Source organism: Rhinoraja longicauda, chromosome 9, assembly GCF_053455715.1.
Source record: "Rhinoraja longicauda isolate Sanriku21f chromosome 9, sRhiLon1.1, whole genome shotgun sequence".
NCBI lineage: Eukaryota > Metazoa > Chordata > Chondrichthyes > Rajiformes > Arhynchobatidae > Rhinoraja > Rhinoraja longicauda.
Genome location: NC_135961.1, coordinates 34,374,022 through 34,389,392, shown reverse-complemented (window position 1 = coordinate 34,389,392; position 15,371 = coordinate 34,374,022). Strand labels below are relative to the sequence as shown.

The following is a 15,371-nucleotide window of genomic DNA, read 5'->3' as shown; positions in this document are numbered from 1 at the left end:
TGAGGCTCACCTCAGCCAGTCTGTCCGCCAGTGCTTTCACCATGATGCTACTGTAGTCATCACCCTCCGTTTCGTACTGTTTGCTCAGCTGCTCAGCACCAAAGCAGGCCACGGCAAACATGCCGATGTAATCCGGCACCCCCGAGTCCCTGGGTGCAATGAAGTCGGAAATGCAGCAGTATTTTTCTGCACTGAAGGAGTCCTTCTCGGCCTGGAAAAGATGGAAGATAAGACATCTGTGTTTATTGGCAAACAAAAATTATTAGAATTACATTACTCCACCTGGGTGAGAACTGTCGACGAGACAAAATAAGAATTTACGCTATAGTTTAACAGTACATTGAAAATTCTGTGTCCATCCACTGTAATTGCAAAATGACTCGCAGCAATGTGATTTGTGGGCGGCACAGTGGCAGAGTTGCTGCCTTACATCACACTGCCTTAGACTCCCCATCACCTGGTCCCTTTCCCAGTTAAGACCCACAGCTGCATTTGGCTAATAGGGAACAAATGAAGAATTGTATTTAAATTTGCCCAGTCTGTTCTTACTACCAGAGTAGGAAATGTTTTACTAATTGAGGAACTAAAGGAGCTGTTCTCAATCTTAAAGAAAAAAGTCATACCTGTTGCCGTAAACCATGAAACTTTGCCACTGGTTCACCAGTGTGAGGGAAATTATCCTCTGCATACAAGTCTACGTCATCCCCAACACTCTGAGCTGGCCAGAACCCTATAATTCCTCTGGCCTTCAATTTCTTCTCTTCAATCAGTTTTTTCATCAGATTCTGCGCATCTTGAAAAACCTTCTTGGCTTCTTCACCTACAGGTTGACAGGTTATATTCCATGAGGGTACTGCTTTTTGAGGGAGGGTATGAGTCAGACATATCCTTGCCTGTGTATGGCAGCCTCTGGTCTAATCTTGAGTGCTTGTTATGGCCAATGAATTCAACAAAATGAAAACAAACATCACAGCGAAGGTCACCCTTCATATTATTCACACCAACAAAAAGGGACAAAGTCCTGGAGCAACTCAGCGGGTTTGGCAGCACCCCTGGAGAACATGGATAGGTGACGTTTCGGGTCAAGACCCATCTGAAGAAGTGTCTCACATCACCTAGCCTATATCCAACTACCCTCCTCACAAAAAACCCTCCTCACATGTCTCAATGTATTACCTAAGGAAGGCACAAGTGCTGGAGTAAAACAACGGGTCAGGCAGTACCTCTGGAGGAAAAGAATAGGCGACGTTTTGGGATTCTTCTTCAGACTTCCAGGCTTTGTCCTGCCTCTCCTCGTTCCCAACTTTCCCCCCTCCCCCACAATTAGTTTGAAGAAGTGTTCAGACCCGATATATCACAGATCCATGTTCTCCAGGGATACTTCCTGACCAGCTGAGTTACTCCAGGCAATTTGTGTCTTTTTTTTGTAAGCCAGCATCTGCAGTTCTTCGTTCCTATATTATTCACACCAATTGGAATGGCTAACAAATGGCCATCACTCAAGAGACAACAAATGATTAAGAAATAAATGAAGAGAGTGACTTTAACAATGAGCCTTAATTAATTAGAACTAACCAACTGTTTTGTCCTTGAAGATTTTGGGAAATCCTCGATTTGGGTACCTTCCTTTTAGCTGCCAAACGTCAAAGAAAGGTTTCCAGTCAATAAAGCTCATCACTCTCCACAGGTTGTAATCATTAAAGGTCCGGGTGCCAATAAACATCGGCTTCACTACAAAAGAACAACATGATTACAATTACTTTGAGGGGAAACAGCTTCAAGTTTAATTTAGTTTAGAGATACAGCGCGGAAACAGGCCCTTCATCCCACCAAGTCCACGCCGACCAGTGATCACCCATACACCAGTTCCATCCTACACACTAGCACAATTTACAGAAGCCAAATAACCTACAAACCCACACGTCTTTGGAATATGGGAGGAAACAGGAGCACCTGGAGAAAGCTAATGCAGTTACAGGGAGAATGTATAAACTCTGTACAGACAGCACCCATAGTCAGAATCAAACCCGGGTCTCTGGCACTGTCAGGCAGCAACTCTACTGCTGTGCCACCGTGCCGCCCTAAAGTGCAATCATTATTTTATTTCCATCTTTTAACATCTACTCTCAATCAGTCTCTTAATGAACATTCACGTCACTGTAACTGACACCATCAAACACATTTATCGAAAGCTGCCAAAGATTTATTATCTGCATGTAACCATAGTAAGAATGTACACCTTCGTATCTTGGAGAAACAAGGAACTGCAGATGCTGGAATCTTGAGCGCTGGAGGAACTCAACGGGTCAGGCAGCATTTTGTGGAGAGACTGGACAGGCGGCGATTAAGGTCTGGATCTTATTTCAGACTGGAGAAGGGTTCAGACCAGAAACGCTGCTTGTTAATTCCCTCCACCAATGCTGCCTGACCTGCTGTTCCTCCAGCATGGAGAAGAGCTCCCAGATGGGCAGCAAAGGGAGTGAAGAGAGAGAAAATATCCAGACATTTTCAAATTCCCCTCCCTCTTCTCCCCTCTTCCATCAGGCAAGAGGTACAGAAGTTTGAAAACACACTCCTCCAGATTCAGGGACAGTTTCCTCCCAGCTGTTATCAAGCAATTGAACCAACCTCTCACCACGAGAGCAGTCCCAAACTCCCAGCCATGTCATTGGAAACCCCATGGACAATCATTAATTGGACTTTACTGGACTTTATCTTGCAATAAACATTATACCCTTTTATACTGTATTTGTATACTGGGGATGGCTTGATTATAATCATGTTAAGTCTTTACGTTGACTGAATAGAAAAGCAACAAAAACCTTTTCATTGTACCTCGGTACTCATGACAATAATAGTTAACTAAACTAAACTTTGGCCATGAGATGGGTGTGTGAAGGCAGGAAGCAAGATTTATAAAGTAGAATGAGGATTAGGTGATGTATTGACATAAAGTTCTCAGTTTCCACAGGAATGTCCTGTGGGACATTATGCCCAAATCTGATACTGACCTGGTTTCGGAAAGGAGAGCCAGTCGATGTGAAATCCTTGACTCCTGGCTTGCTCTAAAGTTAAGTATTTTCTGTCCTGCAAATGGTAAAGATTTCCCAATCAATAAACAGACAAGCCATCTGCCACACTAACTACACGCATCCAATTGCACCCTTTGGAGCAGAATCATCACTTAAAAGAATACAGTAACGGAATGAGAAAAATCTATTTGCTCGTCCTCAGTTATTTTGAGCTCAAAAGAAATTTTCTTCCAATCATACAGCACAGAAACAGGCCTTGCAGCCCACTTCGTCCTTGCTGCCCATTACTAACCCACCTACACTAATCGTATCTGCTATCACTAAGTTTAGTTTAGTTTAGAGATATAGAGCGGAAACAGGCACTTCGGCCCACCGAGGCTGCGCCGACCAGTGATCACCCCGTACACTAGCACACACTACATACAAGGGAGAATTTACTCATTTTACCAAAGCCAATTAACCTACAAACCTGCACGTCCTTGGAATATGGGAGGAAACCAGGGCACCTGGGGGGAAATCGACGTGGGGAGAACGTACAAACTCTGTATAAACCGTGCACATAGTCAGGATTGAACCAGTCTCTGGCGCTGTAAGGCAACAGCTATCAATGCGAAATCTTGTCGCCCCAAAATCTATCCAACCTCTCCCTGTAGCCAAAACCCTCTAATGTAGGCAGCATTCTAGTAAATTCTTAGCACTTTTTATTCTCAGTAAATAGTTTATTTCCGTCCTACAGGAGGGACAGGAGAGATACAGGAGCTACATCCCCTCAACTCTCTAATGAGCACATTGATTCAATAAAATAATCAAAATAATGACCATTAAATACTTATAGTAATTCTGTTGAATCTCTTCATATTCTTCAGTTATTTCCGCAAAGTAGTCATCTTTCAGGTCATCATCTAAAAGTTGAGAGCACTAAAATTAAAAAATAAGAATAATGACAAACCACAAGCTAAGACACATTGAAACACACTCAAACGTTACACAACTAGACATTTAAATTACACACAGAGTAGGTAATATTCAAAATATTCCTGCCACGTACATTCAGAGAAGAAACAGGCTTGTTTCTGTAACAATGAGTTTAAGAAAACCATGATCAAGGGGACTCCATTGATTCAAGATGACCAATTTCTACTTTCTCATGGGCATCAGGGTTGGCTCAGGCTCATGAATTTCCAAAATGTATGAAGATTTTTTTTGCAGTTTTTTTTGTATTTACTTTTTACTCTGAATAAATTGTATTTTTGAAATTTAAGAAATCTAGAATTCCCAATACCCTTAACAAACAGTTGCTGTTTCAAAATAGTCAGGGCCAGAGCACGATATTGCCTGAGTCAGATCAGTTCGTTTTAAGGCCATCAATGATGTTTGCTTGTTATGTGGCAGAAAGAGACTGTAATAAGTAGCACATTAACATACTGACATTTCTGTGAGAATCTGAGTGATTAAAATTGGTCTGTTTACTACTTTAATGATGGTGGATGTGATTGTCAGTTGTACGTAATAGACAAGATCTAGATATAAGTGCATCTGTCATGAGAATGTATAACATCTTTGGTTAGATAAGTTTGTGAATTTGTACAAAAACTGGTAATTAGTTGAAATGGTTGCAAGAGTAGCTCCATATTACGAAAAGGCAAGGAATACAATACAAAGTGAAATAAGCAATGTACAATAGAACCCAAAAAGAATAAAACGTCCTCAAAATAATCAGGTACAAAAAGCACGCAGGTACAATCTGATATGACTTACCACAACAACACTTTTAGAAGCATCTAGAACATGGATTGCTGGTGCATTATATCTTGGTGCAATTTTGACAGCTGTGTGCGTTCTGAAAAACACGAAAGGTGATTTACATATAAATAAATGTCGATTAGATTAAGACCAAGTACAACCACGATAGTCGGGAAAAACAGTTATTCGTTTGGATAAGGAAGCGAGAACCTTTGTTGTACAGATCAGGAAGATTCTGTATAAATGTTTAACCCCTTAATTGGGTGATTGCGCACATGGTTGATAACATGACGGCTAGTGACATTGTGGAGAGCAGGGAAGGTTTCCCAGGGCTACTGTAGCATACACATCAGGTGGAAAGCTGGGCAGATCCTTGGCAGATGGGATTTCATCTCAATAAATGCTGGGCCATGCATCTAGGAAAGTCAAGAAGGGGTAGGACATCAAGGCATATCAATGGATAGAGGGACCTTGGTTCATGTCCATAGTTCCCTAAAAGTGGCAATGCAGGGACATAGGAAAGTGAACGAGGCATATGGCATACGAGCATTGGGATGTCAGTACATAGAATGTAAAAGTTGGGACATCATGTTATGATTTTACAAAGTACTAGTTTGGCTGCACTTGGGGATACTGTGTGCAGTTCAGGTCACTACACTATACAGTAGGCATTATGCTGGAGAGAGTGCAGAGGAAATTCACCAAGATATTACCTGGATTAGAGCTTTAGTTACAGGGAGAGATTGAATTAGCTGGATTTGTTTACCTGGGGTGAACAAGGCCAAGAGATGACCTGATAGGTATAATGGTGTCTGATTACTGTGTGGAGGATACATGGGAACACCAAGATTGTTTTTTTTTTTTTTTTTTTAAGATAAATTTTTATTGGAGATAGGTACATAACCTGTTTACATCTTTACAGTCATACATTTTTAAATTGATAATATTGTCAATTATTATTATATTGTCTCCAATACCTTTTGCCCCTTTTTTTTTTTTTGAAACTAGATAGAACTAAAGAAATAGATGAAGTAAAGAAAGAAAAGAGAGAGAAGAAAAATAAAAACAAAAACAAATTAAAAAAAAAAAAGATAAGGAAAAAGTTAGTTAAAGAAGAATGGAAAAATTTATTAAAATAACAAAAACTTCATTCGAGATATATTCGTACATTTCAAAGTATAGCATTTCATCCATTCTTTAGTCCGAGTGCTAGTCAGGTTCCTGTGCTGAACTATTCTGACCCTTTAAGTAATCAATAAAAGGAGACCATGTTCCAATGAATAATTCCTGTTTGTCCAACAGGGAAAATCTGATTCTTTCCACGTTTAAGGTCTCCGTCATTTCTATAATCCACATTTTGATTGTGGGGGCCGTAGTGCCTTTCCAAAATTTTAGAATTAATTTTTTTCCTGTTATTAAACTATAATCAATAAAGTTTCTTTGTGTTGTTCTAAATGTTTGATTTAATTCTAATATTCCGAGTATAATTAATTTTGGATCTGGGTCCAATTGTGTGCTGGTTACTTTAGATATTATGCTAAAAATATTTACCCAGAATTTTTTAATTTTTATACAGTTTGCAAACATATGAAATAATGTAGCTTCTAAATGTTGACATTTATCACATTTAGGTGAGATATGTTGGAAAATTTTATGTAGTTTTGTTTTTGAATAGTGTAACCTATGTATTACTTTAAATTGTATTAGAGAATGTCTGGCGTTTAGTGAACACTGATGTATATGTTGCAAACTTTCTTCCCAAGTATCTTTCGTTATTACTTGGTTTAATTCTTTTTCCCATTTTTGTCTGTATAAGTCCGTGGAGGGAATGTCACTGTCTAATAAGATATTATATATATAAGATATTAATTTTTCTGTATTAGGATGTTTGTTCCAACATTCATCAAGAATTTCTGAATTTCTAATTCGAAAATTTTGGGAGTTCGATTTTACATAATCTCTAAGTTGAAGATATCTGAAATAATCATTTCCACGAAGACCATAAGTCTGTTGCAACTCCTGAAATGTCAGAAAGGTGCCTTCCTTATAAAGTTGTCCCATATTTTTAATTCCATAATCCTTCCATTGTGTAAAACCCCCGTCTACCCATGAAGGCTTGAACTAAGGATTATTCACAATTGGAAGAAAAAGTGATAAATTATCTAATTTTAATGTCTTTTTTAATTGTTTCCAAATTCGTATAGCACTAAATATTATAGGGTTTTCCCTATAAATTTTTTTGTTTAATTTAGACGTAGCAAATAATATCGGACCAATATCAAAAGGTAAACAATCTTCCTTTTCCATTTTTAACCAGTCTGGTTGATGATCTATTTCTTCCAACCAGAAATTCATATTTTTAATATTAACTGCCCAGAAATAAAACAAAAAATTGGGTAAAGCCAGGCCTCCATTTATTTTTGATTTACACAAGTGTCTTTTGTTTATCCTATGATTCTTATAATCCCAGATAAAATCATTAACAATAGAGTCCAATTTAAAAAAAAAGTTTTTTGTCAGATATATCGGAATTGTCTGAAAAAGGTATAATATTTGCGGTAAAAAAATCATTTTTATGGCATTAATTTTGCCAACCATTGAGATAGGGAGTGTTTTCCAATATTGAATATTCTTATGTAGTTTGTTCAGTAATGGGGGGAAATTTGCTTTAAATAATGATGTATATATCTTAGTTACATAGATACCTAGATATTTAAATTTTTCATTTACTATTTTAAATGGAAATTGTTGTATTATCTGTTTATTATGTTCCCTTATTGGCATAATTTCGCTTTTATTCCAATTTATTCTGTATCCTGAAAGTGAACCAAATTGGGTTATTAGCTTTAATAAGTTTGGAATACTAATTTCTGGTTTTGTAATGTAAATTAATACGTCATCTGCGTATAGAGAAATTTTATTCACTGTGTCCTTTGTGTTATATCCATGTATTTCCGGATGCCCCCTAACTCTTTCTGCCAGTGGCTCAATAGCAAGCGCAAATAATAATGGGGATAACGGGCATCCTTGTCTACAACCTCTAGATAGGCTAAATTTCGATGACAACCTTTGGTTTGTAAATATTCTGGCCGTGGGGTTTGTATATAACAGTTTTATCCATGTACAGAATTTCTCCCCTAGCTGCATATTTTCCATCACCGAAAATAAATAAGACCATTCAACCTGATCAAATGCTTTTTCAGCATCAAGTGAGATTATTGCTAGATCTTCATTAATAATTCTCTTGGAATATATAATATTAAATAATCTTCTTAGATTATAGTATGAGTATCGTTTCTGAATGAAGCCTGTTTGGTCAGGGTGTATTAATTTATTCATCACTGTACTTAATCTATACGCTAGTATTTTAGTTAAAATTTTTTGATCTGTATTTAAAAGTGCAATTGCTCTGTATGATCCCGGGTCTTCCGGATCTTTATCAGCTTTAGGAATAAGTGTTATTATAGATTCATTTAGAGTGTCTGGAAGTTTCTGTTGAGTATATATATACTCATACAGTCTATGTAAACGTGGGCTAAGCAAATCATAAAATTTTTTATAAAATTCGGAGCCTAAACCATCTGGTCCTACTGCTTTACCATTTTTTAAAGAACCAATAGACTCCTCAATATCCTTTGTCGTAATCTCCCTTTCTAATACTTCTCTATCGTTTGAATCTAAACCTTTTAAATTACATTTTTTTAAAAAGTCTGCTATTCCTTCTGATTGTGCTACGGTTTTAGTTGAATAAAGGCTCTGATAATATTGGAGAAATCTATCATTTATGTCCTTGGGCATTTTTAATAATTCTCCTGTCTCTGTTCTAATTTTATGAATTATTTTTTCCCCTTCCATTTTTCGTAACTGACGTGCTAATAGTTTTTGTGGTTTGTCTCCAAATTCAAAATGTAATTGTTTTGTTTTTTGATAGAGTTTTATTACTTGTTCTGAATACATTTTATTTAATTTATATTTCAATACCGCAATTTTATTATATTTTAGAGTAGATGGCATTCTCGCATTTTCTATATCTAGTTGTTTGATTTCACTTTCCAATGTTTGTTGCCTAATCCTGTTCTCTTTATTATAAAAAGCTTGAGCAGAAATTAATGTACCTCGAACATACGCTTTAAACGTTTCCCACATAAGAGAAATAGGTGTGTCAGGGTTGTCATTTACCTCAAAAAATATTTGAATCTGTTTAATAATATATTCCTGGCATGACTTTTCGTTCACAATTTGTGGGTTAAATCTCCAATATGCTTGTTTCTCGGACATTCCATTTAATTTAATCATGAATGTTACAGGTGCATGATCTGAAATTATAATGTTATGATATTTAGAATTATAAATAAATGGAATAAACGTAGAGTCAACTAAAAAATAATCTATTCTTGAGTATGTTTTGTGTACTGGTGAGTAAAATGAATATTCCCGTCCAATTGGGTTTTCTATTCTCCAGACATCCTTAATATTAGTGGTATTAATAAATGAATTTAGAAATACACTTGATTGAGATTTTACTTTTTTTTGCATTGATGATCTATCTAAGTATGAATCTAATGTACAATTGAAGTCTCCTCCAATTATTAATTTATATTGTGTAAATTCAGGAATTTTATTAAATGTTTTATTAAAGAACATAGGGTTATCGAAATTAGGCCCGTAAACATTAAGAAGAATCACTTTTTCTCCATTTAACTCTCCAACTAATATAATATATCTACCATCAATATCCACTATTGTTGAGGAGTTCTTAAAAGGTATTCCTTTACGAATTAGTATTGCAACTCCTCTGGACTTGTGGGAAAAGGAGGAATGATATGATTCAGCAATCCACTTAGCTTTAAGTCTATATTGAGATTCCTTCTTAAGGTGTGTTTCTTGAAGAAATATTATATCAGTTTTGATTAAATTTAGATGTGCCAAAACTTTGCCTCTCTTAATTGGTTCATTGATTCCCTTGACATTCCAACTACAAAATGTTATTCCCTGACCCCCTCTTGTCATATTAATATCTTGCATATTGTTTCTAAGGTGGTCTATAACCGAGCAGAAGGTACAACACACAGAACCTGACCCTGCTCCCGAACCTCGAATAGATGAATTTAAAATCATATACATCGCTCTTCCGAGCACATCTCCTTGTATTTGTCTTATTTTTCCATTCAAACATTAAGTTATAAAAATATTTAAAAAGAGAAAAGTGATAGAGTTGATTAATATAGGGTGAAAGAAAAGAAACTACCTCTACAATTAGTGTAGTTAGTGATAGCCACACTAACGTGGCTAGAATTCTAAAGACTTCCGTAGCCTTTGTAAAAAAAAAAATTCCAGCTCCGTGCGCAAAGGAAATAAAGGGTTATTTCTAACATTCATATATCTTCTTTGGGAGTAACAAACTTATTTACCTACCCATACATACACACACCCGATATCCACATATATATATATATACATCCCCATATGTATGCATACTTAAGCACGTATCCTTGCAGAAAAATTTTAGAACAGCAAAAATTCACTACGTTTATTCTCTACATATCATATTAATTTTTTCCGCTAAATCTATCATAAATTTAATTTTAAATTAAAAATTAAAGAGAAAAACCGTCAAACTTTATTTTGACTTAGGCTAATTTACCTCTTGCATATCTTCCTATATAATATAATTGTGTAATACATTTCTATGTTAATCGAAGACTGTTAATTATTAATCATTGTTATCAATCATATACAGTATTAAATTTTTATGATTAATGTTAATGTTAATAATTTTGTTAATAGTTTTTAGTGGTAATATAGATATTTAATAAGTATTGGTTGTTACATATATCGTTAGATATGAGTATCCAGATAATAACAATGATTAGTAAACAGAGAAAACAAAAAAGATCACGGTTTTATCCAATGTCCTCCATCCATTTCGGTTTCCGGATATCCTCAAAGCTCTTAAAAGAACTTTAACGGTCCTTTTAGATCTGGCGGGACTCCTAAGGAGTAATGTAAATTCTTCAGTCTATGATCATGTTACCGACATCTTTAGCATATTCCAGTGCTTTTTCGTGGTCTGTAAAAAAAAGCTCCTTGGACTTGTAGGAGACTCTTAGTCTTGCGGGATAAAGCAAACTGTATCTCAAATCAGGTACCTTCTTCAAAATTCTCTTTGTCTCAATGAACTGCCCTCTTTTCTTGTAGACTTCTGCCGAATAATCTCGGTAGATACTGAATCTTGCACCTTCAAAAAGGAGCTGTCCGCCTCGAACCATTTTCTTCATTATATCATCAAATTCATGATCCAGTTGCACCTTTACGATAATTTGTCTTGGATGGGCATCATCCTGTGTACGTTTTCGCTGCGCTCTATGAGCTCGACCGAGTGAAGGTTTGTAATCCAATTTTAAGGCTTTTTGTAAAAGGTCTGCCACAAAATCCCGAGTACCCATTTCTTTCTCACTTCCTTCTTTCACCCCTACAATTCTTAAATTCTTACGTCTTTGACGCCCCTCCAAATCGGTACATTTATCATTTAATTTAGTCACCATATCTGAGAGGCGTTGGTTTTCAGTAAGGAGTCGACTTACAGTTTCCTCACTTGTCGTCGCCCATTTCTCCAGTTCGGTTATCGCTGTTCGATGTTGATCAAGTTCATAATGAACGGGGTCCACCTCCGTTTTAACCTTCGTTTCCACCGAAACAAGCCTGGCTTCCAGTACTTCCATTTGAGCTTTGACCTCTTCCTCCCTCGACCTCTTCCAGATTTCCAGCATGTGCTGAACGGTAGAAATCATTTCTGCTTTAAAACCCAACCTAAAAGAGTCAAATTCATCTTTAAATTTCTCACCAAAGGTTTCCATTTCGGCAGCAAGAAAAGTTTTAAGATCCTCCATTTCGGACTTTTTCGGTTTCATTTTCTTCAGAGGGTCTTCCTGGGCCTTCGTTGTAATTGAGGCCGAGGCCTCTGAAGGGCCTTCCTCTTCCATCTGCGTTTTTTTACCGGCTCTTTTTTGTGTCCCACGGGGGGGGGGTGCGTTGTAACGCCATACCTTAAAGTCGTGCGCCTGATGACATCCCGCAGGCAGCCGTTCAGATTGCGATCACTGCAGGTAAAACCCGATTTTCTCCCATTTTTTTTTCCCTCGGCACGGAGCTAGTTGGCGCTGGACTCAAGCCTCCATAGCGCCACCGGAAGTCACCAAGATTGTTTTAAAGTAATTTTTAAGTGGTTCCCGATTTAAATTGCCGTGTAACTAATTCAGCCCATTAATACAAATATAGATCGCTAATTCATCAGTTGTGTTATATTCAATTTGCATTATGTAAATAGGTGTTTTGTTCAACGACCTGTTGGATAAAATATAGCAAGGTCCAGTCAGATGGTAATGAGACTATTGATGAACAACTGGTATGAACAGAGCAAGTTGCTGATGGTAAAGATAGACACAAAGTGCTGGAGTAACAGAGTAATGGAAACAGATGACTGAAGAAGGGTCCTGATTCAAAATGTCACCCATCCTTTTCTTTAGAGATGCTGCCTGACCCGCTGAGTCACTGTAGCACTTTGTGTCTATCTTTGGTGTAAACCAGCATCTGCAGCTTCTACAAGTTGTTGATGGTAGCCGATGAAAGATAGCCATAACTGATTACTGTGTTTCTCATTTGTGAAAATAAGCAGTGACATTACAGAGGCACATTGAAAGGTATCATCTCATGAAAGCTGACGGATTGGCATTGTAGACCACTCTTGAATTTAACTAGCTCATACAAAAGTACGACACACCTATTCTTTATGGACTTTGACCGAGTCATGCTGATACAATTATGAAGACCTGCCTACAGGTTCCTTGCAAGTACAATTATTCTTTGCTCTTCTGAGGAATGCAAGTTCATTAACCAATCTGTCAAATGCTTGCAGTTTATCTCTCTCTCAAAGATGTGTGTGAAAAGGGCAACTAGAATGAATTGGGTTTTTTGTCTACTATATGTAAAAGTTGAAAGCAGCTTTATTTCTTGAATTATAATATTATTAGTTCTGAGTTCACTGTTAGATAATCAAGCATTATTTAAAAATAAATACCAGTGTAATTTTTGGGAAGGCTGCAAGTTCTCCTCAAGAAAAAGCAATAGGCTACAAACGACGAGCTGACCTTAAATCAAATGCGGCAATCAAGTTAATATGCTGCCATAAAAATTAACCTAAATCTGTCAAATAAATGAAAAATGACTTTGTAAATGAGCATAAATGCAACGCAAGCAACAACTTCATATTAATGGATCAGAAAATGTTTCAAATACGTAGTCACTATCTGTTAAGGAACATTTTATGAAATACTAAATAACAGAATAAAGGTTAATTATCTCAATTTACAAAAGCTTTTATCAGCAGTTCTAGTTTTTGCAAGATATCACTGGATTCAAGATGTACTGTCCTCATTCAAAGCTGTTTTCCTCCCATTATTGCTGAGCAATATACTGTGCCCTCCATAATGTTTGAGACAAAGGCCATCATTTATTTATTTGGCTCTGTACACCACAATTTGAGATTTGTAATAGAAAAAAATCACATGGTTAAAGTGCACATTGTCAGATTTTATTAAAGGGTATTTTTATACATTTTAGTTTCACCATGTAGAAATTACAGCTGTGTTTATACATAGTCCCCCCCATTTCAGGGCACCATAATGTTTGGGACACATGGCTTCACAGGTGTTTGGAATTGCTCAGGTGTGTTTAATTGCCTCCTAATTGCAGGTATAAGAGAGCTCTCAGCACTGAGTCTTTCCATCACCTTTGGAAGCTTTTATTGATGTTTATCAACATGAGGACCAAAGTTGTGCCAATGAAAGTCAAAGAAGCCATTATGAGACTGAGAAACAAGAATAAAACTGTTAGAGACATCAGCCAAACCTTAGGCTTACCAAAATCAACTGTTTGGAACATCATTAAGAAGAAAGAGAGCACTGGTGAGCTTACTATTCACATAGGGACTGGCAGGCCAAGGAAAATCTCCACAACTGATGACAGAAGAATTCTATAATAAAGAAAAATCCCCAAACACCTGTCCGTCAGATCAGAAACACTCTTCAGGGGTCAGGCGTGGATTTGTCAATGACCACTGTCCACAGAAGACTTCATGAATAGAAATACAGAGGCTACACTGCAAGAATGCAAACCACTGGTTAGCCGCAAAAATAGGATGGCCAGGTTACAGTTTGCCAAGAAGAACTTAAAAGTGCAACCACAGTTCTGGAAAAAGGTCTTGTGGACAAATGAGAAGATGATAACTTATATCAGAGTGATGGCAAGAGAAAAGTATGGAGGAGAGAAGGAACTGCCCAAGATCCAAAGCAAACCACCTCATCTGTGAAACACGAAGGTGGGGGTGTTATGGCCTGGGCATGCATGGCTGCTGAAGTTACTGGCTCACTTATCTTCATTGATGATACAACTGCTGATGGTAGTAGCAGAATGAATTCTGAAGTGCATCGACACATCCTATCTGCTCAAGTTCAAACAAATGCCTCAAAACTCATTGGCCGGCAGTTCATTGTACAGCAAGACAATGATCCCAAACATACTGCTAAAGCAACAAATGAGTTTTTCAAAAAAGCAACAAATGAGTTTTTCAAAGCTAAAAAATGGTAAATTCTCGAGTGGCCAAGTCAATCACCCGATCTGAACCCAATTGAGCATGCCTTTTATATGCTGAAGCGAAAACTGAAGGGGACTAGCCCCCAAAACAAGCATAAGCTATAGATGGCTGCAATACAGGCCTGGCAGAGCATCACCAGAGAAGACACCCAGCAACTGGTGATGTTCATGAATCGCAGACTTCAAGATTCTCAGCAAGGGATAAAATTGCAACCAGACAAAATAGCTAGGAAGCCAAATTCAAATCAGGAGATAAGATGCTGGTTGATAAGGAAATCTGATCATTTCTGTCTATTGCTTGCACAAAGATTTTTGTACCTGAACAGTTCAATATTTTATTGCTGTTCAGTTTATATTGTGATAACTTTAAAGGGGTAAATGATGAACCACTGTTCTGCCTAGTTACTATTACTAGTTACTGTTCTGCCTGTCTGATTAAGGGTCTCGATTCACAACGTAACTCATCGTTTCTCTCCAGAGATGCTGCCTGTCCTGCTGAGTTACTCCAGCACTTTGTGTCTACCTTCGATTTAAACCAGCATCTGCTAGTTCTTTCTTACACATCAATTACCCATGTTCTCCTGTCATGCTGCCTGACCCACTGAGTTACTCCAGCACTTTGTGTCCTTCTGCCTAGTTACTTACTTCGAGGTTGTGGCTCCACCGATCAGTAAAGGCATTTTCAAACCTATCCGTTCCATTTCTTTGGCAACATGTATCATTTCATCCAAAGATGGCGTGATAAGACCAGACAGCCCAATAATATCTGCCAAAAGAAAGTATAGGACACATTCACGAATCTGCTTTAACAACTAAACCACTGGTGGCACCGCGGTTCATTTGCTGCCTTGCAGGGCCAGAGAACCAGGTTCGATCCTGACAACGGGAGCTGTTTGCAGGGAGTTTGTATGTTCTCTCCGTGACCGCATGCGTTTTCTCTGGGGG

At 37.4% G+C, this 15,371-nt stretch overlaps 1 protein-coding gene across 3 annotated transcripts in view; it reads right to left on the bottom strand.

Moving 5' to 3' along the window:
* Window positions 1-15,371, bottom strand: part of mtr (5-methyltetrahydrofolate-homocysteine methyltransferase) — an 82,163-nt gene that overhangs the window by 19,529 nt on the left and 47,263 nt on the right. For all 3 annotated transcript variants that reach the window (XR_013547633.1, XM_078405082.1, XM_078405081.1), the window contains exons 24-30: window positions 15,072-15,192; window positions 4,791-4,872; window positions 3,852-3,950; window positions 3,012-3,087; window positions 1,576-1,731; window positions 624-820; window positions 11-211 (exon numbers count right to left, since the gene is read on the bottom strand). Coding sequence is in view for 2 of the 3 variants with exons in the window: in XM_078405082.1 (XP_078261208.1) it covers window positions 11-211; window positions 624-820; window positions 1,576-1,731; window positions 3,012-3,087; window positions 3,852-3,950; window positions 4,791-4,872; window positions 15,072-15,192 (932 nt within the window). In the remaining variant the exon portion in view is untranslated. The remainder of the gene's footprint in view (window positions 1-10; window positions 212-623; window positions 821-1,575; window positions 1,732-3,011; window positions 3,088-3,851; window positions 3,951-4,790; window positions 4,873-15,071; window positions 15,193-15,371) is intronic.